General features: G+C 43.4%; 1 protein-coding gene across 3 annotated transcripts in view; it reads right to left on the minus strand.

Annotated features, from left to right (window-relative positions):
- The window catches only part of anapc1 (anaphase promoting complex subunit 1), a 221,014-nt gene that overhangs the window by 122,858 nt on the left and 70,625 nt on the right, over positions 1-27,531 (minus strand). For all 3 annotated transcript variants that reach the window (XM_060848972.1, XM_060848952.1, XM_060848962.1), the window contains exons 26-28: positions 25,538-25,764; positions 22,040-22,158; positions 10,078-10,349 (exon numbers count right to left, since the gene is read on the minus strand). In XM_060848972.1, the coding sequence (XP_060704955.1) occupies positions 10,078-10,349; positions 22,040-22,158; positions 25,538-25,764 (618 nt within the window). The remainder of the gene's footprint in view (positions 1-10,077; positions 10,350-22,039; positions 22,159-25,537; positions 25,765-27,531) is intronic.

Below are 27,531 nucleotides of genomic sequence, written 5' to 3' on the forward strand. Positions count from 1 at the left end.
CCCCCACTCCCCTCTGTGGCAAGAGGTTGCAAGGATGTTCAACACTCAGAGGATAAATTTTACTTCATCACAGTTTTAAATTAGCACCCCATTTATTCTGAGACTCTGCGCTCTGGTCCTACACTCTCCCATTATGAAAAACATCCTCTTAGCCTGTCAAGCCCTTTAACAGTCCTAAAGGTTTCGATGTGATCACCTGATCTCATTCTTCTAATAATAGTACAATGAGAAATTTGATTGCGTTTTTTGAAGAGGTGACCAAAAAGATAGACGAAGGCACTGTGGTAGATGTTGTCTCCACTGACTTTAGCAGGACCTTCGATAAGGTTCCACATGTTAGACTGGTAAGTACGGTTAGATCACATGGGATCCAGGCAGAGCTAACCAAATGGATAAAAAAATTGGCTTGACAGTAGGAGACAGAGTGTGCTGGTAGAGGATTGTTATTCAGACTGGAAACCTGTGACCAGCAGTGTGCTGCAAGAATTGGTACTGGGTCCACTGTTGTTGGTCATTTATATGAATGATTTGGATGAGAATATAAGAGGCATATAGTCATAGTGTTAACATGGTTAGTAAGTTTGTGGATGACACTATAATTTTTGGTATAGTAGACAATGGAGGTGGTGATCGATGAGTACAACAGGATTTTGACCAACAGGGCCAGCAGGCCAAGGTGTGGCAGATGGAGTTTAAGCAAATGAATGTGAGGTGTTGCATTTTGGTATGACAAATAGGGAGTGTTGTCAAACTATTGGTGCAAGTACACATAATTCCTTGAAAGTGGCCTAACGTTCCATCTGCCAATCCTTGGCCCACTGGCCCAGTTGATCAAAATCCTGTTGTACTCTTAGATAACCTTCTGCACTGTCTACTACACCATAGGTGGACAGGGTGGGGAAGAAGGCCTTTGACATGCTTGCCTTCATCGGTGAGAGCACTGAGTGTAGGAGTTGAGACATCATGTTATGGTTGTACAAGACATTGGTGAGGCCATATTTGGAGTACTGCTTATAATTCTGGTTGCCCTGATGGAGGAAGGTTGTTATGGAAAAGGTCCAGAAAAGATTTATAAATATGTTATGGAGATTGGATAGGTTGGGACATTTTTTTCTCTGGTGCATAGGAGGCTGAGGGGTAACCTTATAGAGGTTTTATAAAATCATGAGGGGTATTCATTAAGATTTAGGGAAGTCTAAAACTCGAGGGCATAGGTTTAATGTAAGGGTATAAGGTTTAAAAGGGACCCAAGGGGTAACTTTTTCATCCAGAGGGCAGAGATATATGGAAAGAGCTGCCAGATGAAGTGGTAGATCGAGTACAATTACAACATTTAAAAGACATTTGGACATGGATAGGAAAGGTTTAAGGGGTTATGGGCAAAACACAGGCAAATGACAAGTTGAGCTGAAGGGTCTGTTTCCATGCTGTATGACTCTACAAATGCCAATCTGTTTAGACTTCGTTCACAAGACAATTTCTCCCTAGGAGGGATCATTTCTCTCTCGTCTCTTGTCCCACAGAGTGGGGTGAGGAAGGGACACTTACATTTGCAACCTTCCAATCTGCAGGAACCACTGCAAAATTAATAGAATTTTAAAATATGATCACCATTCTTTTATCTCTTCCAAAACTCTCGGGTAAAGGTCATGGGGCCTGGGATACTTTAACTTTCAGTCCCACTAATTTCTCCAAAGCTGTTCTTTTACTCATCCAAATTTCTTTCAAGTTCTCACTGTCACTCAAGCCCTATGAACTATTCTATGGAGACTCCGTGCATCTTCCTATGAGACAAACACAAAGTACTTATTTAGCTTCATATTTCTCCATTTCCTATTAGAAGTCCTCCTGTCTCTGCAATGTAATGGAGCTACATTTGTCTCCGCTAATCCTTTCTTTTGTAAATACTTGCAGAAGCTTTTAACATCTCTCTTTATGTTTATTTTTGTTTTTTGACATTCATATTCTACTCTGCTTCATTATGCATTTCTTGGTTCACCATTGCTGAATTCTAAAGTTATCCAAATCATCAAACTATTTACTTTTTTTTTTGATTACTTCATAAGTCTTCTCCTTTTATAGAACATTATTTTTAACATCCCTTGTTATTCATGGCTCTCTTTATTTGGGTGTTGGGTGTTTTTGCCTTAAAGAAATGCATGTTCTTGAACACCAAACATTAATATTTAAATAGCAGCCATTGCCCATCTACTGTCAAACTGTTTAATCTATTTTGCCAATCAACCACAGCCAACTCCCTCCTCATACCTTCATATTTGCCCTTGTCAAAGATCATCTCTCACTCACACACTGATCCCATCCCTGAATATCAGCACTACCCCATATCTGTTTCCTTTCTGCACATCCCTTTTATAAGTTAAATATCTTTCAATATTGAGTCGCCAATCTTTGTTATCATGAGGATAAAGCGAGGACTACAGATGTTGAGTATCAGAGTCGAGAGTGTGTTGCTGGAAAAGCACAGCAGGTCAAGCAGCATCCGAGAAGCAGGAGAGTCAACGTCTTGAGCGTAAGCTCTTCATCAGAAAATCCTGAAGTTCCTGATGAAGAGACTATACTCGAAACGTCAACTCTCCTGCTCCTCGGATGCTGCTTGACCTGCTGCGCTTTTTCAGTACCTCTCAGATCCTTGATACCCTGCAGAGATGTTGCCATATTAACAATTAAATCATATATGGTCACAGATTCAATTCAACTGCCTTGTTGAAAATGCCGAGTGTATCGGATTGAATGTTTTGAATTCTGCCTTTTTAACACTACTCTATAATTTGACTCGAGAGTTTGTTTCTGCTGCTGTCCACATTCATTGACACCTTTTCCATTATCCGTACCCAGCTTTCATTTTATTCCACTGCAATTGCCTCCTCAGGTCCATTCCCAACAAGCACCTCCAAAGTGCACTCGCAAACCTCCCCATGAGGAGACCAGTCCCAGTCCTGTTCAGACAAAATCTGTCCTCGTTGTCCTTTGGCCCCACCTACCCCAGGTGTGGATCCAATGCCCCAAAAATGTCAAACCTTCGCTCTTGCACTGTTCTCCAGCCATATATAATCATTCTCCCAATCTTTGTATTCCCCTACTCAGGAGTACATGGTAGTGGAAGCAATCCTAAGATTATGTTCACAGAGGCCTTACCTTTCAGTCTCTTGCCTAACTCCTTAAAATCTACTTTTGCATTGAGGGACCTCTTGATTAGTACTGTAGTATGTGTGGAGTTTGTGTTCGATTAGCAGTAGAAGCAATTCTGAAAATAACAGTGCCGGAGGCATGAATTGTGTTTTTTAAAAATCTGCACCACCCCTCCCCAATGATCCCGAAAATAAAATCTACCCATGTGGCCACTCAAACCCTGGGGAGCAGGAGGAGGAGGAGAATAAGTAGGTAACCTACAATCTGGCCTGCAATGCTCAAACTGGCTGCTTACAGCTAAATGCAAATCCCCATACCTGCAAACAAACTCTGAATATTTCATCAGATCATAAATCACCAAGGACAAAATTGCAAAATGCTGTTCTAAAAATGCTACTCAATGAGAGAAGTCTCATATCATGATGAGTGTTTACTTTAAAAGAAAGGATTACTTTGCAAAATTCCAATGCCAACAAAAATATCCAGCTAATTTGCAGGACGCTGGATGAGAGCGGAGGGAATAATCAAAATCTGACCTAATGTCAGGAAGGATTTTCAGCAGAACAGCAAGAATTCTTCGCAATGGAAAACTCTCCAGTCAGAGTGAAACCATACCCCACTTCTACATTTCCTTCTTCATTTTGAGCACAGTGGCAGCACAATGACAAAACCTCAAAGTATTCAGTGTGCTATCTTTACTCTTGTTGGTTCCCAAACAACAAAACATCTCTTTGCACATGATACTGAGAAACGTGCTCAAACAGCAATGAATGATCACTCAGCCGCCTTTTAAAACTAGCAGCAGGATTACAATTCTTGCTGATTTAAGGTAACAGTAAAGATCACAAATACTGCAGGGTGACAGGCAAGTTCAGCATTGGAATGCTCACTTTACTCATCAGTTACTACCCTCATCCTCTTTCCTTTCCAAATTACTTATTAATTATGATTATGTTGTCATCATGAAGTGTTAATAGCTCCTTGATTTCTGCCCACTCCAAGTTTCAAGTGTCAATGATACATGTTAAATGTTGTACTGAACAGTACAATACAGCCCATAACAACTCATCCAGCACCTTCAGTCAAGAAAACCCAGGCCACATCGGCATAGTCTGCAGTTAAACCAAGAAATGGCTCTCAGAAGTTACACTGTATCCTCTCTTAAATACATCGTAGGACTCAAAAACAGACATTGTTCAATCTCGTGTAGATTGTCATTTTTCAGGTCGTGTTGACAATTTTCCGAATGTTCAGGAACTATGTTGAGTCTCAATGATACATGGTTCAAAATAACACTCAGCATTTCAAGGAAAATCACTTTGCTGTGTACACATCACTCTGGGACATCACGCCGACATCATAAAATGTCCTGGAAGCTTAGATAAAACATCCTTTTATTTCTTATGCTGAATTTCTATACAAGAGCTCTTAGCATATGGATAAACCTGAATTCAGTAAAAGGTCGACATCAGCATTGTAAGTAAATACTGTTTGAACTAGGAAATGCCACAATACAGTCAAGCCTTTAGGTCCTAGATCTAGAATATGCTGCACAATTTGATCATGAAGATGCCAACGAAACATTCAGGATCCTTAGAAAATGCAATCAACAGCCACGAGGGGCATCTCGAGAATCAAATAATTGCTTTTTAAAATATCTGTTCATTCACTGTATTTGGGAGGTGCTGCTAGTTACGACAGCACTTATTGCTCATCATGAATTGCTCTTGAGAAGGTGAAGGTGATCTGCCCTCCCATGTCGCTGCAGTCCACACAGAGAGACAGAAAGAATCTGAGTGTGTTGGAAAAGTCTTATCAAGACCATAGTGTTGGTATCTCATTAGAATAGTGGTTGTTTAATCCGAGGGTCACCTAGCCTCAGACGAGGTTGAGAAGCAGAGGTCTTCTTGGTGAGCTCAGTCAGCGCAGGAACTGAATCCATGCTGTTGGTATCACTTTGCATCACAAACTACCCATCTAGCCAGCTGAGATAACCAGCAGCCCACCCAACCCCCTCCCTCACCTAACGAACGTTTCTGCTGCTAAGTGCAACCACAGTGCTGTTAGGAAGGAACTTTGAGAGTTCTGACCCAGCAAAGAGAAGGAACAGAAAATTGTCCAAGTTAAAAAGGCGCATGGCTTGCACAGGAACTTGCAGGGGTTCCCAAGCACTGCTCCTTCGAGGCTGTGGATGTCACAAATTTGCAAAGTGCTGCCAAAGGAGATTGTGTCTTGTAGATGGATCACACTACTGCCATTGTGCATCAGTAGTGGAGGGAGTGCTGTTTGAAGATGTGAATGGGGTACCAATCAGGCAATCTGCTTTGTCCTGAAAGGTGCAGAGGGGCTTGAATAGAGCTGCACTCACCCAAACAAGTGGAGAGTATGCCATTGCACTTCAGGCTTGGGCTTGGGCCATACGTGCTGCTCATCAGCTTAAGCCTAAATGCTGCCCAGGCCTAGCTACCTGCGGACATGAACTACTTCAGTAACTGAACAGCAAATAGCAATGGACATTATCTGATGATTGCACAATGTCTCCCAGTACTGACTTTATGTTGGAGGAAAGACCATTGATGAAGCTGCTGAAGATGGTTGGGCGGAGGACACTACCCTGAGGAACTCCTGCAGAGATATTCTGGGACTTAGATGATTGGCCTCCAAGAAACATCTTCCTCTGCGTTAAGTATGACACCAGCCAGTGGGCAAATTTTCTGCTGATTTCCATTTTAATTTTTTTCAAGGGTTCCTTGATGCCACACTCAATCAAATATTGCCAAAAGGCAGTCATTCCTACTTCATTTCCAGAGTACAGCTCTTTTGATCATGACTGTGCTGTGACTGTAATGAGTTCAGGAGGTGACTGGCCTTGGTGGAATCCAAACTGAACATCAGAAAGTAAATGCGACTCAGTAACACTGTGATCACCCTTCTGTCATTGTGCTAGTGAGCAACATTAGATTCACCGGGTTAGATTTGTTCTGCCTTTTATGGACAGGATGCCCGCAAGCAATTTTCTACATTGCTGGATAGGTGCCACTATTCTGATACTGTATTGGAATAGTTTGGCTAGGGATGGAGCTTATTCTAAAGCATGAGTGGGGCGGCACGGTGGCACAGTGGTTAGCACTGCTGCCTCACAGCGCCTGAGACCCGGGTTCAATTCCCGCCTCAGGCGACTGACTGTGTGGAGTTTGCACGTTCTCCCCGTGTCTGCGTGGGTTTCCTCCGGGTGCTCCGGTTTCCTCCCACAGTCCAAAGATGTGCGGGTCAGGTGAATTGGCCATGGTAAATTGCCCCTAGTGTTAGGTAAGGGGTATAGGTAGGGGTATGGGTGGGTTGCGCTTCGGCGGGTCGGTGTGGACTTGTTGGGCCGAAGGGCCTGTTTCCACACTAAGTAATCTAATCTAATGAGTCTTCAGTACCAATGTCCAAATCTTGTCAGGGCCCATAAACCTTGCAGTACTCAATGCCTTCAGCTCATTCCTGATATTATACAGAGACAATTAAATTTGCTCAAGACCACCATCTATGATGCTGGGGAGCTCCACAGGATGCTGAAATGCATTATTCATGAGGCACATATGGCTGAAGAAGGAGGCGGCAAATGTTTCAGCCTTTTGCACCGGGCTCTGCATCACTGAGGATTGAGACATTTGTGGATTCTCCTCAGATTCCGTCTCGAAAGGACACAACCGAGAGAGAAACCTCTAGCATTGGAAAATAAATGAAGCTTTACAGACCAGTAAATCAGAAACACAATTGTAAAGTAAGAAAAAAATAAAACGGCAATAAAGAAATAGGCTAAGTCTACCTAATGATCAATTTAAGACAGTTAGCAGGAGGATCATCCCATTACACGATGAACAGTTAGGAAAGAGCAGTGGAAACATGGACCAGAGACACATTCAGCAATTCAACATAAAGGTCTGACTGAGGAACTGCAACGAGTTAAGATAAGATCAACTTATCCTCACCTGTATTCATTTTGAGATAAGTTAAAAAAATAAAATTTAGCTGTTAGATGCATAGCTTGCAATTTTTCACACTGTAGAAAAGTGACATTTCCTTTCTTTCTGTTTCAAAGCATAACTTTTTTTTTTAAAAATGCATTTTTAGTTCTAGTCAGCAAAAGATGTGAGCAAAGTGGGTCCATCTGCCTGCAAAATCACCAACTCAAATTGCATTTTAAAAATTAAACTCCAAACAGCAATCTTTTCTAAAAAAAAAGTAATCTAATTGAGCAAAGAAATGCAAATTGAATTTAATCATTCTTGGTCAAGAATGTGATTGAACGTGTGCTTAAACAGACCAAATCCATCAAACAGATCATGATAAATATCAAAAAACTGAAAGAACTGTGGATGCTGGAAATTAGAAACCAATGTTATGATCAGTATCAAACTAAACTTTCTTTTAAAATGAGATTAATGTTGAATGAGTTAACTTGGTGTCATGTGACTTCTAGTAAAAAGTGAGGTCTGCAGATGCTGGAGATCAGAGCTGAAAATGTGTTGCTGGTTAAAGCACAGCAGATTAGGCAGCATCCAAGGAACAGGAAATTCGACGTTTCGGGCCAGAGCCCTTCATCAGGAATGAAGGGCTCTGGCCCGAAACGTCGAATTTCCTGTTCCTTGGATGCTGCCTAACCTGCTGTGCTTTAACCAGCAACACATTTTCAGTCATGTGACTTCTAACCTTGAAAGAGTTGTTGACAGTGTTGACTCAGTCCAGGGAGATGAGAAACAGGATTTGGCAAATGGAATAATTTGAAAAGTTCACTAGATTGGGAACAAAGGGATTGCCCTATGAGGACTGATTGAGTAGGTTGGGCCTACATTTCCTGCAGTTTAGAAGAAAAAGAGGTGATCTCACTGAATCACATAAAATCCTAAGGTGTTCAGTAGCTGCTTTCCTTAGCTAGGGAGCCTTGGGTCAGAAGTCACAGATTCAGGGTTGGCCATGTAACATTGAGACAAGAAGAAATTGCTTAATTTAAAACTAAAGGCACCAGCTGAGGCTCAGACACTGATGGACAGATTTTTGGACTTTAAGGAATATGAACAGTGTCCGAAGATACTGCTGAAGTAGAACATCAGCCGCGCTGATACCATATGACAGAGAAAACCTGAAGGACCTAATGGCCTATTCTTGCTTTTTTTGACAATGTTCTCAAATGTCAAATAACAGATCGCACAAACGTTCCTACCAAAATTAATAGAAGGAAATTTTGCCAACAGTAATATATTTGCCCCATTTATAATAACTGCTTCACTTCATCTCAGCCTTGTCCCTACAGTGTGAAAGCAGACCATTTGGTCCATAATGTCCACGCCGACTACCCAAAGAGCATTCCACCAGACCCACTCCCCTACCCTATCCCTATAAACCTGCATTTCCCACAGCTATTTTCCTTTGATCTTATTTCTTACCTCACATCCCTTTCCATGCTGATTTTCCTCCCTTCCTCTTATGAAACCTCTGACTTCTGAGCCTGACTGTGACACCATGTGACCTCTAGGTGATGGTTATCCTTTTCCCCAAGTAATGGCTGAAAGTGACCCAGAACTGTACACAGTCCTAAAGACAGCTCTCAGCAGCTAATCCACCATGGCAGCTGGGCTTCCTCATGAAATAGGTTCATAGAATTTTACAGTACTGAAGGAGGCCATTCAGCCCATCACGACTGTACTGGCTCCAGAAAGAGCTACCCAGCTAGTCCCAGTCTCCAGCCCTATCTCTGTAGTTCTCTCAATTCAGACTTCCAAATATATATCCAGCTCGCTTTTGAAACCTCCTATGAAATGTGCCTCCACCACTCTCCTAGGCAGCATATTCTAAATCCTGACACACCATTAAGAAGCTTCTCGTCATCTCACTCCCAGCTGTCTTGATCGTAACCCTAAAACCGTGACCCCTAGTTACTGACATACCGACGAGTGGAAACATCCACCTGCCCTCATCTGCCATTGACCAAGCAGAATCAGCCAGACAGAGATTTGCAAGAAGTTTAGATTAGAGTGGTGCTGGAAAAGCACAGCAGTTCAGGCAGCATCTGAAGAGCAGTAAAATCGACATTTCGGGCAAAAGCCCTTCATCAGGAATACAGGGGGCTTTTGCCCGAAATGTCAATTGTACTGCTCCTTGGATGCTGCCTGAACTGCGGTGCTTTTCCAGCACCACTCTAATCTAAACTCTGGGTTCCAGCATCTGCAGTCATTGTTTTTACCTGGAGATTTGCAAGAAGCTTGGTTGGCTTCACACATCCCGCAGGGTTTGAGGAAAACTGGCTAAGACGAGCAGAAACACAAAAACTTAGGAGTCGGCCATTTGGCCTTTCCAGCCTGCTCCGCCATTTAACATGATCACAGCAGGTCACCCAACTTTCCCATTTTCTTCCCGTATCCTTTAGCGCTAAGAACTACATCTAATGCCTTCTTGAAAACAACACTTTAGCCTCAACTGCTTTCTGAAGGCAGAGGTTCACCATTCTCTAAGTGCAGAACATATATCTCATCTCAATCCTAAATGACCTATCTCGTATCTTTAGACTGTGACCCCGGATTCTGGACTGCGCGGTCACTGGGAACACGCTCCCTGTGTTTATCTTGTCTAGTAATATCACATGATTGAACCCTGGCACATAAATATCTGTTGCTAATATCAGTCAGCCAAGGACCTCGTATGTAATTCTAGTCACAATTGAGAATAACAGTAGCCAAATACCTGCTATAAATGTTTCTGCATTGGAAATCACAAGTGTGCAGAAAAAAAAAACTCCCTCCGACTGGGAGTGTTTAATATTTGAAGTACCAGGGATTTGGTTGACTGACCCAGTGCACCAGTCTTCAAACTTCAGTTCAACTTGATTCATGCACATAGAAATCGTCATAAATGGGTAACATTTTCTGCATGCTGAGTGCCTACCTTACTGAGGTAGTCATGAATGCTCATTGTTGTCAGTTTGCTCAAGTGCCCGTTCAGCCCAAGTGCCATCAGCAAGCCCGCGTACTCATTGGTGAGCTCAGTGTTCTTCTGTCTGTTGTACACGATCCAGGCGGAATCTATCTGTGATGCTGGGGCTACCTTCAGTCCTGCAGCTACCCCGTTGTGAAAGCTGGCCCAACTGGCCATGTTGGGTGGCACGTCAATGTTCCCACTGTTCAGGTCAACGGTCGTGTTCCGGGGAGGAGCTCGCCCTAATAAGCAATGGGGGACAATGCAAACATCAATGAGTTGCTTATAGTAGAAAAAATTCCTGAACGTAGACTAGAACAATTATATGGAAAATACAGCCAAGTACTAGGTCAAACTAGTTCTTGTTGGAGGTTATGCTCAGAGAACTGAATTTATACAGTACTCGTCAACATGAATTTGAACGGATATTTATGCCTTTAACACTAAGTCATTGAGATATTACACAGTTAATGAAGTTCATCTGGAGTTTAAGCACTGCTCTAATAATGCAACACTTCCATTTATTTATCAATAGCAATGCAGGCAAGCATCTGAAGGTAAAACAGAGAGTGCTGCAGAAACTCAGCAGGGCTGGCAGCATCAGTGAAGAGAGAGAAACAGAGTTAACATTGAGTTGAGTGTGTGTTGCTGGAAAAGTGCAGCAGGTCAGGCAGCATCTGAGGAGCAGGAAAATCAACGTTTCGGGCTGGAGCCTTTCATCAGGAATTAAGTAGGGCTCTGGCCCGAAACCTCAATTTTCCTGCTCCTCGGATGCTGCCTGACCTGCTGTACTTTTCCAGAACTACACTCTCAACTCTGATCTCCAGCATCTGCAGACTCACTGTCCCCCAAAGTTAACCGGAGTCCAGTGACCCTTCGTTATAAGGTTTCTGAACTTAAAATGTTAACGCTTTCTTGCTTGATATAAGTTGCCAGATTTCCAATATTTTTCTTTCAGATCTCCAGCATTCACACTTCGCTTATTTTAGCACATGAAGGTTTTCCATCGCTGTGCAATGAGACAAAAAACGGATATTGAGTTATGGAAGCAGATACAGGAGATGTGTTTTAAGTAGCTTAACCCAATGGAAATACAATTAAAGGCACAATTTGCTTTGCATTGTAGGAAGGAAGACTACGTGAACCACAAGGTTAAACAAATTACACTCAGAATCTTAGAATTTTACAGATTTCCATGAGATCCATGCCTCTTTCTTGTAAACTCCAATAAAAACAGTCTTAACCAGTCCAGTACCATAAGACCGTAAGATATAGGAGTGGAAGTAAGGCCATTCGGCCCATCGAGTCCACTCCGCCATTCAATCATGGCTGATGGGCAGTTCAACTCCACTTACCAGCATTCTGCCTTGAAAATAGTCAGCGTCCCAGCCTCCACTGCACTCTGCGGCAATGAATTCCACAGGCCCACCACACTCTGGCTGAAGAAATGTCTCCGCATTTCTGTTCTGAATTGACCCTCTCTAATTCTAAGGCTGTGTCCACGGTTCCTAGTCTCCTCACCTAATGAAACAATTTCCTAGCGTCCACCCTTTCCAAACCATGTATGATCTTTTAAGTTTCTATTAAGTCTCCCCTTAATTTTCTAAACTCCAATGAATACAATCCCAGGATCCTCAGCCGTTCCTCGTATGTTAGACCAACCATTCCAGGGATCATCCGTGTGAATCTCCGCTGGACACGTTCCAGTGCCAGTATGTCCTTCCTGAGGTGTGGGGACCAAAACTGGACACAGTACTCCAAATGGGGCCTAACCAGAGCTTTATAAAGTCTCAGTAGCACAACGGTGCTTTTATATTCCAACCCTCTTGAGATACCTCTTCATACATTGACTTCTGGGATGGCAGGGCTAGTCTGGTGAACCTTCACTGCATTTGCTCCATTGTTAGATCATCCTTTCTCAGATTAGGAAACCAAAACTGAACACAATGGTCCAGGTGTGATCGCACCAAGGCCTGGACAATTGCAGCAAGACATCCTTGGTCCCGTACTCAAATCCTCTTGCCGTGAAGGTCAACATTCACTCGCCTTCTTCACCACCTGCCACAGCTGCCTGCTTACATGGTGTAAAAGGACTCCCAGAACTCATTGCACCTCCCCCCCCGCTTTGAGAAAATGGTTTGCCTTCCTGTTTTTGCTACCAAAGCGCAAAACTTCAAAACCTCACTTTTACCCACATTAGACAGAGTTGGCATTTATTTGCTCACTCACTAAATGTGGCCAAATCACACTAATGCATCTCCATATCTTCTTCACAGCTCGTGTTGGCTGCAAAGTTGGAGATATTACATTTAGTTTCCACACTGAAATCAATAACATATATTGTGAATATTGGGGTCTAAGCACTGATCCCTGAGTACCCCACTAGTCACTGGCTGCGCACTCAGAAGATCACCCATTTATTCCTACTCTTTGTTTCCTGCCTGCCAACCAATTCTCTGTCCATGTCAGTACATTACCCCCAATTCCATGTGCTTTAATTTTTCTTATGTGGGATTCTATCAAAAGCATTCTAAAAGTCTAAATAAACCACATCCACTAGTTTTCCTTCATCAACTCTATCAATTACATCCTCAAAAAGTTCTGACAGATTTGTCAAGTATGAGTGCTCGTCTGCTAATCCATGCTGACTCTGGCTTCATCGGAGACTCGCTGATGATGTTACCGAGCATGGTGACGAAACGTCTGAGAACAAATCTACCAGCTCAATGAGCAAACTTACAACCTCATGCAGATTCTGTCCAATCCTGTCACTGGTTCCCAAGTGCTTTGCTATGAAATCTTTTATAAAGGAGTATAGCATTTTCTCTAATACCAACTGATTCCTGAAGAAGGGCTTATGCCCGAAACGTCAATTCTCCTGTTCCTTTGATGCTGCCTGACCGGCTGCGCTTTTCTAGCAACATATTTTTAAGCTCTGATCTCCAGCATCTGCAATCCTCACTTTCCCCAATACCAATGTCAAACTAACCAGTTTATAAGGTTCTGCTTTCTTCCCGCCTCCTCCTTTCAAGAGTGGGTTTACCTAAGCTGCCTTACCAACTTGTTGGACCTGCTCCAGAATCTGTAGAATAGACTAGATTAGATTAGATTAGATTCCCTACAGTGTGAAAACAGGCCCTTCGGCTCAACCAATCCACACCGACCCTCCGAAGAGTTACCTACCTAGACCCATTTCCCTCCATCTAATGCACCTAGCACAATGGGCAGTTTAGCATGACCAATTCACCTGACCTGCACAGCCTTGGACCGTGGGAGGAAACCGGAGCACCCGGAGGAAACCCACTCAGACACGGGGAGAATGTGCAAGCTCCACACAGACAGTCGCCCACGGCTAGAATCGAAATTGGGATCCTGGTGCTGAGCTACCATGTCGCCCCAGAATCTTGAAAGATTACCACCAACGCATCTATTATTTCCGCAATCACTTCCTTATGTGGCTAGGGTTGTAGATTATTGGGTCCGAGGGATTTGTTTGCCTTTAATCCAATCTGTTTCCCAACACCATTTCTCTACTCATCCTGATTTCCTTCAGTTCCTTTCTCTCATCAGACCCTATGTTTTGTGATGTTACTTGCGCCCTCCTTTGCGAAGGCAGAACCAAAGTATGTATTTAATTGGTTTGCCATCTAATTGTAGCCCTTTATAATATCCCTACTTTTGACTGTAGGAGATCTACAATAGTCTTCAATAATATTTTTGTCTTTGCAATCGGTTTGAATGTTATCCACAAGTTTACTCTTGTACTCTACTTTCCCCCTTTTCACCAATCCCTTTGTTCTCCTTTGTTAAGTCTACATTGCTCCCAATCCTCAGGTCTACTGCTCCTTATGGTCAATTTGTATGCTGTTTCCTCGGATCAAATATTTTTCCTTGTTAGCCACAGTCAGGCCAACTTTCCAGTTGGAATTTTGCACCAGGCAGTAAGGAATAACTGCTGGAGTTCCTCCATGCACTCTCAAAATGTTAGCCATTGCCTATACACCATCAGAGCTGAAAATCTGTTGCTGGAAAAGCGCAGCAGGTCAGGCAGCATCCAAGGAACAGGAGATTCGACGTTTCGGGCATAAGCCCTTCTTCAGGAATTCCTGTATGCCATCAGTCCTTTAAGGAACATTACTGAATCCATCATAACAGGCTCCTGCCTCGAACCATCGCAGCTTCCGCCGCTTAGATTCAGGATCCGAGACTTAGAATCAACTACATCACATTCCATCTTAAAGATGATTGAATAATTTCAACCAATGACCACATACATACAATCGCACATATTCCAAATCTGTTGTCAGATAGCCATTCCGATTCAGAGGCCATTGGAACTAACTCTAAAAACACTAATGACTTGGCCTCAGATAAATCATTGCAGAACTACTTTATAAAGGTGCTTTTCAGCTGTTTAATGTTGAACCCCTGGTCTGGATCTTGAGCTTGCACTTAATCGCTATTTGTGTTCTTTCTGTAACCCTCGCCCTCAATTTGGAATCTTCTGTAACCTTTAAAGTTCATGCTGAATTCTCGGCTTTGAAAAGTTACTTCCTGTAACATTCTATTCATAAGTCAAGGAATCTGACGTAAGGGATCAAGTAATCATCTTTCTTCTTCTCTGGCAGTCCCTAAAGGTCAAGATGACTTTTCCACTCAGTTGAACATTTTAAACAGGGCAGTGCACGATCCACATGCCCTGCACAGTGGTGTTTGATGAGCGGAGTGGATACGATATTTGGGGTCTCCCACGTGTTCCTTCCACTGTTTTCACTTGGCCTTCACCAGGAATTGCCAGAGTTGCTCAAAACAGTTGGCATCTTTGCACATGCTTCTCCTCCAGCTGGAGCAGCCTCGCCCAGTCAGCGAGGATGCTACACTTTTCAGAGAGGCTTTGGCGACGCCCCCAAATCTTTTCCTCTGCCTGCCTGAGAACAGCTTGCCTTGACAAAGCTCACAACACAGATCTTGTGTTGAACATCTTGTATTAAGCACGTGAACAATGTGGCTCGTCCAACGAAGCTGACTGGCAGTAACCAGCAGCTCAGCACTGGAGACCTTGGCCTGAGAAGAGGACAGAATGCAAAGTATTGTGAACTGAGAGAACAGAGTGAAAATTCAAAAGGTCATGAACAAGATGGTGGACTGGGCTGACCTGTGGCAGATGAAATTTCATGCTGATTAGAATAAAGTGATACATTTGCAAAATCACAAATCTGGAAGAGGTTATAGACAGAGGGAGGGGTCAAACTCCAGAGGGATTTGAGCACAAAGGTGAGAACTTTAAGACTTGAAACTATTACAGATCAGCGATCAGAGAAGTAATGGGTGACTGTGACTTCTTATTCACCACTGGATTGTTTTCTGGACTTTGATGTTTCCCCTCCTTGCTAGCTGACCCAAACCTATGCTCAAAACTTATCTCCATCATTGACTGCACTATTTCGGTTTGACAATCTCCAATTTGTTCTCCTCTGATTATTGTCCATATATTGAGGCATTTGGTTTGCTGCATCGATTTCTGATCTAGCATAGCTCGGCATAAAGGTCAACCTAAATCAATCATTTTTTTCAAACCGTACAGCAACATCACAAGGACTCATATCGAGTGAGTCACAGGAAATATGGAATAATTAGTGATGAATGGTTGCTGTTAGGACTGGACTGAGGTTTGCACAGTAGGGTTTCCCACAGGGTGTGGCGAGGATCTCTGCTTTTGGCACTTGGGTGCACAGATCACACAAAACATGAAGTATTGTGAACTGGAACTGTAAAGCGTCCTAAGCAGGACGGTGGACTAGGTTGACCTGTAGTAGGATGAAATTTAATCTGGTCTAGAATGAAGTGATACATTTTGGCAAGAAGAATGGAAAGAGGCAACAGAAAATAAAAGATTCCATTCTAAAAGGGGGTGAAGAAGTAGAGCGGCTGCACAAATCATCAAAGACACCAAGGGAGGTTGAGAAACTGGTTAATGAAGCATGTGTCATCCTGGGTTTTACAACTGTCGAGTAAAAATGTGCAAAGAACAGCATCTTTCCATCACATGAGATGATGGCAATGAAGCCTCTGAATCTTGCTGACATCATCTGAACTCACCTGCCACACTGAACAAGCGAATTCTGAATGGGGAGCTCTGCAGTCCCAAAGTGGGCCAGAGGAGCCAATGGCCAGCACTTGGACAACAAGCAGCCTCCAGTTTTGAGGTGCTAGATTCCAGGACTGGACAGGTCAGAAATCAATGGGAAAGTCACTTTGCATCACTTGCCCCACACTTCCCCTGCAAGCCTGCAGCAGCACAGTGCAAACTTCTGTCTTACATGTTGCCACCTGGAATGTTAGAGGTAAAAAAACAGCAGGCAAGAAAAGAAAAATGGACCGAACAAAGACAAGGAAGTTATGATAAATAACTACAAAGCACTAGTTCTTCCTCAACTAGATTATTCTGGATAGATCCGTGCGCCTCACTTGGAAGAATATGAAGAAATTAGAGAAGTTGCAGGTAGGAGACAAAGGTAAGGAATTTCAGTGACATGGAGAAATTAGAGAATCTGGAGTTGTTCTTGGAGAAAAGAAATAATAAGTGGAACTTTGACACAAGTGCTCAAAGTGATGTGGAGTCTGGACAAAATAAATAGGGAGAAACTATTCCACAATTGCTAGGATCAAGGGCCAAAGGACACTGCTTTAAGGGGACTGACAAAGGAAGAAATAGAGATAGGAGGGAAAGATTTGTCAATCCAGCCATTTGCTAGGATTTGGAATTCATTGCCAATGGATCTGGTGGAAGGAAAATATATCGAGGCCTCCAACAAACTGGGATATTTACAGGATGGCAGATGAAGTATGAATGCAATAAAAATCTGGAATTAGGAGTCTAATGCTGACCGTGAAACCGTTGTCAATGGTTGAAAAAACCATATTTCCATGGTTCACCGATGTCCTTTAAGGAAGAAAACTGCCATCCCTACCTAGTCTGGTCTACAAATGACTCCAGACCAACAGCAATGTAGTCAATGCTTAAGGGCTTTCAGGACAATTGGGAATAGGTAACAAATGCTGGCCTAGCCAGAGATGCTGACAATTTAAAAAAAACTTTTTTTACCACTTTTAAAAAAATCATGCAGTACAGAAGTCATCGAGTATGCACTAACAAAAACTACAGGAGTCTCATGCTTACACTTGGCCCATTGCCTTGAATGTTACCTTTGACATGCTAATCCAGGTATTTTTCCAAATTTGTGAAGCTGCCACCATAACATCCCTCTCAAACAGGGCAATCAGACTCGCACCATCCTATTTTTCCTCAAATTGTCTCTAAAGCTTCAGCCCTTCATGTGAAAATTATGTCCCCTTGTTATTGACCTTTCAACTGAGGAGATCAGCCGCTTTCTGTCCACCCTGTCCAAGCCCCTCACTGTCTTATACATCACAATCAGGTTCTCCCCCCTTCCCGCCCAGCCTTCTTTGCCCTCAGGAAAACAATCCAAGCTTCTCCAGCTTCCTTTCACGGCTGAACTGCTCCAACCCAGGCAACACCCCGGAGGATCTTCTCTGCACTCACTTCAGTGCAATTGCATCATACCTACAATGTGGTGACCAGAACTACATATGGTTGGGGCTGAAACAAAGTCTGTTCAGGATATTACCTGAAGAAAAAAAAATGAGCAAGGCTGAACTTTCTACTTCTGTGTTGTAACCATTCAATATTCTATGCCTTTATCAGTGATTCGTCTCTGTTAGTCACTAACCTGGAATTTGAAACCCATATCACCTCAAGAGTCCAAGAGCATATGGGCAGTTAAAAAAAAATTCATCTCATTTTCTTAGAGCCACTAGAGACTGACATTGATTCTTTGATGCAGGCCATTTGGCCTTTCTGATAGGTGCTGGTATTTACACATGACACAAGCCTTTATCATCTAAACCAATCAGCATCTACCAAACGTGGCCTCATTAACATCACCCAAAGGCTGAGAGTACAATGAGAAATCTGCTTGCACAGTCAGCTGAACAGCATGCAACCATCTTCAACAACTGTGCATCACGTATCTCACCAAATTGTATCTGCCTCAAGCAAATGATTGAGGTTGAGGTTTTTGGATAGGTCTATGCATGAATAAAACATTGTATAAAACCAATCCAATGCATAAAAAACTCCCAGATTCATACACTCAAACAGTTGAAACTTTTGACCCTTCCAAGTACTGCACTGCTTCTCTTGAAACCAAACTTTTGCCACGGGTAAGTTTCAAACTGCACAATCCAATTATATGCAAATACTCAGGGACCCAAGACCATTGTGGATGAGCAAATCTGTTTTTAAACAAATGAGATAATATCTGAGATGTCACAAAGATGAAGCCATTTCATATATTCCGTACTGAAAAAATCTAACCGTTAAGGATTTTTTTCAAACTGGCAGCCAAGTGGTTTGGAAACTAAAATTAACTCACAAAAATAAAACATCAAACAGCAGCAGTGAGCAGAATGGACAATGACAGTCAGCAGTAATATTCACCCCAAATTACTTACTAAAATATACTTTTGCTGATAAATTTTGTCCATTTGTGATAATACTTTGGGAGAGGATGGGGGAGTTGGAGAGATGAAAAGGGGACAAGAGAGACAGCCTGGGCAGCGAGATGGCGTGGGCAGCGAGACGGCGTGGGCAAAGTGCACAACACTGGCATCCACCTGACAATGTGAGAAATTGCCCAGTTGTGTGCTACACACAAAAAGCAGATCAAATCCAACTCAGCCAGTTACCACCTCATCAGTCCAGGCTGGTCATCAGAAAGTGACTGAAAGGGTCATCAACAGTTCTATAAAACAGCACATGGAAAGGAATAACCTGCACACTGAAGCTGTGTTTTTTTGGTACACACTTGGCTCCTGATCCCCTTACAGCCTTGGTTAAACATGGGCAGCACAGCTGAACTCCAGAAGTTTGGTTACCATTGGCACCAGGGCAGCATTTGACTGAATATGTCACTGGAGAGCTCAAGCTAAACGGAGGTCGATGAGAACTGGAGGAAAGCTCTCAGCTGGTTGGAGACCTATCATCCCCAATGAAGATTATTTTACTGGTTGGAAATCAAGCATCTCAAATCCAGGACATCAGTGCAGAACTTCCTCAGGATAGTATCCTAGAGCAGAACATAGGATGGAGAGGAACAAACCTTTCCACTTTGTGGAGGGATAAATAACTAAGGGGCATAGATTTAGGGCAAAGAACAGGAGGTTGAGAGAGGATTTAAGGAAGAATTCTTTCATACAGAAGGTGGTGTGTATCTGGTACTCTGTTTGAAAGGTTGAGCGAAGCAAGAACCATCACAACATTGAACAAGCATTTAGCCAATCACTCGAAGTGCAATGATATTCAAGGCCATGAACTAAGTACTAGAAAATGGGAATAGAGTAGATAGGCGCTTGATGACCAGCTATAATCTACCCAATGTGACAGCAGGGAGGTTTAAAACAAAGAGCGCAAGCAGTGGACAGTTCAGCTGTGGGAGAAACTAGTCACTTGAAAATAACTAGATTGAGTCATACAGCATCCTTCAACCTAACACGCCCATGCTGACCAGATTTCCTAAACTGAACTAGTCCCATTTGCCCATATCCCTTTAAACCTAAATCTTCTCCCTCGAAACCTATCTTATTCATGCACCTGTCCAAACATCTTTTGTATGTTGTAATTGCACACATCTCCACCACTTCCTCTGGCAGTTTGTTCCACATACGTACTACCCTGTGTGTCAACTGGTTACCACCAAGTCCCTTTTACATCTTTCCCGTCTCATCTTAAACCTATTCTATCTAGTTTTGGACTCCCCTAGCTGAGGAAAAAGGCCGTGGTCATTCACCCTATGCATGCCCGTCATGATTTTATAAACCATATATAAAGTTATCTTTAAATCCCCCATGCTCCAGGGAAAAGAGTCCCAGCCTATCCTTGTGACAAACTCTCCAGTCCCGGGAACATCCTTGTAAATCTTTCCAATTTAATAATATCCTTTCTACAGCGGGGCAACCAGAATTGTACACAATACTCCAAAAGTGGCCTCACCGATGTTCTGCACAGCCACAACATGGGCCTTCTAACTCCTGTACTCAATACTCTGACCAATAAAGGCAAGCATACCAAACACCTTTTTCACTACCCTGTCTACCTGTGATGCCACTTTCAAGGAACGATGTATGTGAATCCCTTGGTCTCTCCATTCAACACACTCCCCAGGGCACTCCCATTAACTGTCTTGGTTTGTTTTATGTGCAGCAGCTCAAATTTATCTAAATTAAACTTTATCTGCCCCTCCTTGGCCCAGAGACGCAGCTGATCAAGACCCTGGTGTACTCAGAGATAACCTTCTTCACTATTCACTATACAATCAAGTTTGGTGTGATCCACAAACTTACTAATCATGCCTTCTACATTCTTATCCAAATCATTGATATAAACGGGATGACAGGGCGGCTCAGTGGTTAACACTACTGTAACTCAGCGTCAGGAACCTGGGCTTGATTCCAGCCTCAAGTGACTGTCGGCGTTGAGTTTGCGCATTCTCCCTGTTCCTGTGTGGGTTTCCTCCCACAGTCCACTACAGGTTAAGTGGATTAGCCATGCTAAATTGCCCCCTGTAGTATTCTAGAATGTGTAGGTTAGGTGGATTAGCATGGGGAAATGCAGGGTTACAGGGATTGGGAGGTTGGGGGGGGGGGGATCTGGGTGGGATGCTCTTCAGAGGATCGGTGTAGACTTGATGGACCAAATGCCTGCTTCCACACTGGGTAGAGATTCTATGAAATGACAAACAAGTGTGGGTCCAGCACCAATCCCAAAGGAACACCGCTGGTCACAGGCCTCCTGTCCAAAAAAAAACCTTCTGCACCACTTTCTGTTTCCTACTGCCATAATCTTTAGTGCATGGAGAAAGGCCATTCAGCCCATCGCGTCCATGACGGTGATTGGTAGTTGAGGATTTTGTTCATTTATCAACCACAATCAGATATTTAATTAGTAAGTGTGCATTTATAATAATATTTAGGGGTGTGAAGTAGAGAGGGGTGGGAATAGGGAGGGAGAGGGTGCAGGAGGGAAGGGTTGGAGGAGGCAGAGGAGAAAGAAAGGGAGGGAGAGGACAGAGGTGGGGTGAGAACGAGAGGCGGGGGAAGTGGGGGAGGGGGAAACGGGAGGGTGGGTTGGAGTGATATGAAGGATGGAGTGATGTGAAGAATGGAGGATGGAAAGTGAGGGAGAGAGGGCTGGAGAGATGGTGTGCCAGGTAGGAAAAGCTGACAGGGCAGGCTGTGGGGTGGGGTGGGGGGCAGGAAGAAAGCAGTGGAGTGGCTAAACAAGGCAGCGAATTATGATGAATGAAAGGGCAAAGAGACACAGTAGAGGGGTGGTGAAGACGGGGAACAAATCATAGATTAAAATAGTCTTCAATTTAATAACATACTGTAATTGTAAACCCAACTGAACCAAAGTGATATTTTCGTTTCAGTTATCAGTCATCATGATTCATCTGAAACAAGATTACCAGTATTTGAAGATTAGATTTGAATGAAAGCAGTTTTGGCTGTGGTCTTTCACTCAGTTAGCAAAGAGTTGCAATTGCCTGCGAGTTTGCACAGAAGACATCTACAGCCAGCAACAAATGCTGACTTTCGGTATGACTGCAGATCCAAACCCAAGTGAAACACAGGTACAAGGACACTGTGACAATCTCTCTCTGTCTCGCGCTCTCGCTCCCTCATTCTCTCTCTCTCTTGCACGCGCTCTCTCTCTCTCCCTCTCTGTGAGGCAATATATGGTTTTCCATACAGAAACCTGTTCGAATGTATGAAACCAGCTGATTTCCAGGAATGTGAACACCACCACAATAATTTGAACAACACAATACAGGTTTGATTGGGAAATACACACCAGTGAGATTTAATTTTGGAATAGGAAGTGGCTCAGTTGGCACTGGGTGGTAAGAGAACAGAGTAAACATCCCTCGTCCTGGAGGAAGTGCCATGGTTCGTTGACACAGTTGTAGTAACCTGTTGCAAAATAAAATAAAAATGGATTTTATATTAAGTAATAGATTTTTGAAAATAAACTTCAACATGTGAAACTATATTGGTCCCTATCATGTCGCATTTGGCAACCAAATTAGGCAGATAGATATGAGACAGAAAACACTATGTTGTGTTAAATAGTTGTGTATCAGACATGAGACAAAGCAAAGGGACACAGGATCGAAAGTTATACAGCTCCATTAAATTAGACCCATGGTTGATCTAAATTCACCAACTGCTTTGGTTTTATCACCATTAATTTTTTTGTCAGGGAAAATCGAAATTTACAACTAATTCATCCTCAGGATATACAGGGGAAATGTTGAACATCTCTGCAAAAGGTACGCACAATTTTACAGTGCATTCTAACAGTTTAAGTATAATTAGCAACACAGGCTAGGATTTCCCTGCTCAAAATGGAGGCCCTGATAAAGCAAGAATCAGACATGTCATCCTATAATCCAAATGGTGGTTAAAGGGGATCAGAGAAGGTAGAAAGGAAGTACAGGGATGGAGGAAAGGACCAGGGGACAGAAAGGAAATTCTAAGATTTCCATGAGGAATGTGTTTCATCTCAGAGTCAAATGGAGGTGAACAAAAGGGCAGACCAGTAATTTCCTGTTTATTGGAATCTAATAAACTGCTATACTGAGGTGTGCATTATGTCAGAGCCCTACCCAAACCACAGAAAGTAAATAGATCCGTCAAAAACAGAGTTCAGATTGAAACATTTCAGTGCAATTCTTCCAAATTGGTGTAACCACGGGTTGAAGATTTGACTAGTTGAACTGTATATAAAAGGAAAGCCACAGGTTCAATAGCAGGTTTGTACTGAATTAGCACATCTCAGCCATGTTTTTCATGCCAGGATGTTGATCAGAGAATTAAATCTGGGTGTGACGATGCTGAGAGCAAATCTGGTTGTAACTGCCCCTGTCCCAACCTCGCCCACTACCTGCCACAGCTGAATGCTCTGCAGCCAATACTGTTTGAGCTCATCAAATCAAGAGTAGTCCTTTTGTAAAGGCACTGGCAGGCTGTTCAGCATTACAATTCAACTGAGGCTCAGAGCACGCAACCCAACCGAGCATTGGTGCCTTCCACAGGAAAACTGATGACCAAAGAGATCGATAAAGAAAAGGCAGGGGTTCATACTTTAGTTCTGATTGCTTGCTTCAAGTCTCACTAACAGAATGAAAGAATTTAAATTTGTTTCATGCCTTTCACAATGTCGGAGCCTTCAAGGCATTTTATAGTCAATCACATGCTTTCAATGCATCAGATAGCCAGCAGTCAATTTATACACAGCGCGATTCCACACACCAGTAATGAGAGGGGGCTTTGGGTGCCGGGTGAAAGACAATTACTGACCCCCAAACGTTCTCCAAAGTACGTTACGTAAATTTATCGGGCATCCGAAGGAAATTCGTTGAACGCTCACCAAAAAGGCAGCATCTCTAACAGTGGAGCATTCATGTGGTGTTGCAATGAACTAATGGTCTCGTGCTCGACTTTCTGGAGTGTTCTGATGATGTGCATGGGTAGGGTGAACAGCCAAGATCTTTTTCCGAGAGTAGGAGAGTCCAAAGTTAGAGGGCTTACATTTAAGATGAGTGGGCAAAGATTGGAAAAGGACCTGAGGGTTGACTTTTCCATGCAGAATGTGGTGTGTGTAAGAAATGAGCTGCCTGAGCAAGTGGTGGACATGGATACAAGTACCACATTTAGGAGGCATCTGGATGGATACATGAATAGGAAGGATTTGGATGGAAAGGAGCCAAATGCTGGCAAACGGGATTAAGTCAGATTGGGATGTCTGGTTGGCGAGGTTGAGTTGCACTGTGCTGTCTGACTCTATGACTTGATATCTCATGACTCAGAAATCCACTCCTCCTTCTATCAGAGAGCTGCATCTTGTATTTCTGATTTGTAATCTCCATAAATTAATAAATAGGCCACAACAGCACTTTTTGTGATACATTCTCTCTTGCCTGGATCTTCAAGCATTGCCTCTCATTGTATTGTGAAAGAAGTTGACATCACAGAAGCTAGTCATTGAGTCCATTGGGTCTCTGCCAGCTTTTCGATAGAAAACAGACTCGAATTGACAAAGTAGGCAGACCCCTGATTCCAAAAACTTCTACAAGGGCTGCTCAGAACCTGAGCTGTCAGGAGATGCTCAAAGCCAAACCAGAATTATTCCCCTGTCTCTTGATCTGTCCCTTTTCACACCAATTGGTAAAATTCCTGTCTTTCATGTGCCATTTCCCAGGAGGCACTGAGGTCTGCCTGATGGATTGTGGACAAAGGCTCAGCTGCACTACTCCCATCCCACCATTCACCAGACAAAATGAGTGCAACTTCGAAGACCTCAATGTAAACTAGGATCACATGAGTTTTGCTTCCATATGTCTGCAGGTAAAAACAATGACTGCAAATGCTGGAAACCAGATTCTGGATTAGTGTGCTGGAAAAGCACAGCAGTTCAGGCAGCATCCGAGGAGCAGTAAAATCGACGTTTCGGGCAAAAACCCTTCATCAGGAATACAGGCAGAGAACCTGAAGGGTGAAGAGATGAGTGAGAGGAGGGTGGGGATGGGGAGAAAGTAGCATAGAGTACAATTGGTGAGTGGGGGAGGGGATGAAGGTGCTAGGTCAGGGAGGATGGAGGAGTGGATAGGTGGAAAAGAAGATAGGCAGGTAGGACAAGTCATGGGGACAGTGCTGAGCTGGAAGTTGGGAACTGGGGTGAGGTGGGGGAAGGGGAAATGAGGAAACTGTTGAAGTCGACATTGATGTCCTGGGTTGAAGTGTTGCGAGGCGGAAGATGAGGCGTTCTTCCTCCAGGCGTCATGTGGTGAGGGAGCGACGGGGAAGGAGGCCCAGGACCTCCATGTCCTCGACAGAGTGGGAGGGGGAGTTGAAATGTTGGGCCACGGGGCGGTGTGGTTGATTGGTGTGGGTGTCCCGGAGATGTTGCCTAAATTGCTCTGCTAGGAGGCGCCCAGTCTCCCCAATGTAGAGGAGACCGCATCGGGAGCAACGGATACAATAAATGATATTGGTGGATGTGTAGGTAAAACTTTGATGGATGTGAGAGGCTCCTTTAGGGCCACGGATGGAGGTGAGGGAGGTGGTGTGGGCGCAGGTTTTGCGATTCCTGCGTTGGCAGAAGGTGCCAGGATGGGAGGGTGGGTTGTAGGGGCGCCGTGGACCTGACTAGGTAGTCACGGAGGATCGCTCTTTGCGGAAGGTGGAAAGGGGTGGGGAGGGAAATATATCCCTGGTGGTGGGGTCTGCTTGGAGGTGGTGGAAATGTCGGCAGATGATTTGGTTTATGCAAAGGTTCATATGTCTGTACCTGTTTTCTTTCTCTTCGATGTACTCGTGGTCGCTCATTTCTGGCATCTGTATGACGTTAACACGGACTGGGTGTGTGCTCTGAAGCAGGCGGCGAACCTCCTGCACGCGCAGATCTTCGTTCCAGATTAGGGACATTAAATCCTGGTTCATGTCATTCATCCCATCTTCCTCCTCCTCAGCTTCAGTGCCCGAGGTTCCATCAGGCAGTAACACATGCCCGATCGCCTGCAAACACCATCAGATTAACAAACAATGGTTTCTGGACCTTTCAGAGGGAAATAGCTCAGTTGGTTGAAGGTGATGACTAACTTCTTGCGCTTCTGGAGAATCCTGTTAATCTGGCTCAGGCTTGAGGAGTGTGGGTTATATTGGGTCTCAGTGCCCTGGGTTTTTTTTTGATTAGATGAGATTAGGTTAGATTAGATTACTTACAGTATGGAAACAGGCCCTTCGGCCCAACAAGTCCACACCGACTTAAGGTTCACATCCCTTAAACTTGGTCAGGAGTTGAGCGGTCCGAGGGTCAAACACAATAGTTGTTTTGATGAAACAATACCTTGATTGATATCAGGCATCTGAGGTCACATCAGTGGAGTGGTTGAATTATTTTATGCATTATGTTGGAGAAATCAGTTGTTCCATATACAGTCATTTTTACTTTCTACATTTACCACTCAAGACAAAGTAATAATTCTCTCCAGCAACAGTTCTGACGTGAGGTCATCAGCCCGAAACATTAACTCTGCCGGCAGATGCTGCCTGACTAATATTTTAAGCGTTCTTTTCTTATTTACATTGACACAAATGTCATCTCACTACCAAACGTTTCTCTATACTGCCACTGCAACTTTGGGCCTGTCTGTCTTTGGAGATCTTGGAATCATTACTAGAGCACATGATACAATGCAAAATTGAAGCTATTGTTCATTCCCCTACATTATGTGAAATGGAACAAATTGGAGGATAAAATCCACTTGTCTCCAGTTCAGAGACAAAGGTATTACCAATTAGTAAAGAAAGCCGACATTTGCAAAGCACATCAACTTTAAAATTTTCCATCGCACTTTAAATGCAATGCCCGTATATCAAATCTGGGTTTTTTAAATTTGGCGAGGGGATGGAGGCATTTTTAGTCAGCCAGCATTGACAGCTTATCCCTAATACAGCCCTGGAGGAGATGGTGGTGAGCAACCTTCCTGAATCACTTCATTCTCTAGGTGTAGGGACATCCACGGTGCTGTTCAGCATGTAATTCCAGGAGTTTGACCCAGTGCCATTGAGGAAAGAGTGATATATTTCCAAGTCGGGATGGTGTATATGGTTTGGAGGAGAATTTGCTGATGGTGGTGGTGTTTCTTCTGTTGCTCTTGTTCTTCTAGATGGTAGAAGTTGCAGGTTTGGAAGATGTTGCAGGGAGTTACTGCAGCGCATGTTGTAGATGGTACACACTGCTGTTACTATGGGTCAGTGGGGTGCCAATCATGCAAGGCTGCTTTGACTTGGATGGTGTTGGGTTTTTTTTGAGTGTTGCTGGAATTTCATCCATCCAGACAAATGGAAAACATTCCATTACAGTCCCAACTTGGGTCTTGTAGACGACGGACAGGAGGTGAGTTACTCACTGCAGAATTCCTGGCATCTAATCTGCTCTTGTATTTACATGGTTTATCTGGCTGAGTTTCTGGTCAATGATAACTGCCAGAATGTTGATTGTGGTTTATGTGAGTCAATGTTCTCACTATAAATCATACAACACTCCACATTCCAGAATGTTCCATGCAGTGCAACTAATGGACTATGCAATGAGGAAAAATGAAGAGAGAATGTAGGTACTCAGCTCAGCTTAATGTCAGATTTTGTGGACTTTCAGACTTGAATCCCTCTAACTTGCAGCATTTTGGCAAGAAATGAGGCTAGGTCTGATGTATATTGCATAAATTTGACATGTGACATATACAGGAATAGCACAGTAATTAAAAATTAAAATTATAT

The sequence above is a fragment of the Hemiscyllium ocellatum genome, chromosome 3 (assembly GCF_020745735.1).
Source record: "Hemiscyllium ocellatum isolate sHemOce1 chromosome 3, sHemOce1.pat.X.cur, whole genome shotgun sequence".
NCBI lineage: Eukaryota > Metazoa > Chordata > Chondrichthyes > Orectolobiformes > Hemiscylliidae > Hemiscyllium > Hemiscyllium ocellatum.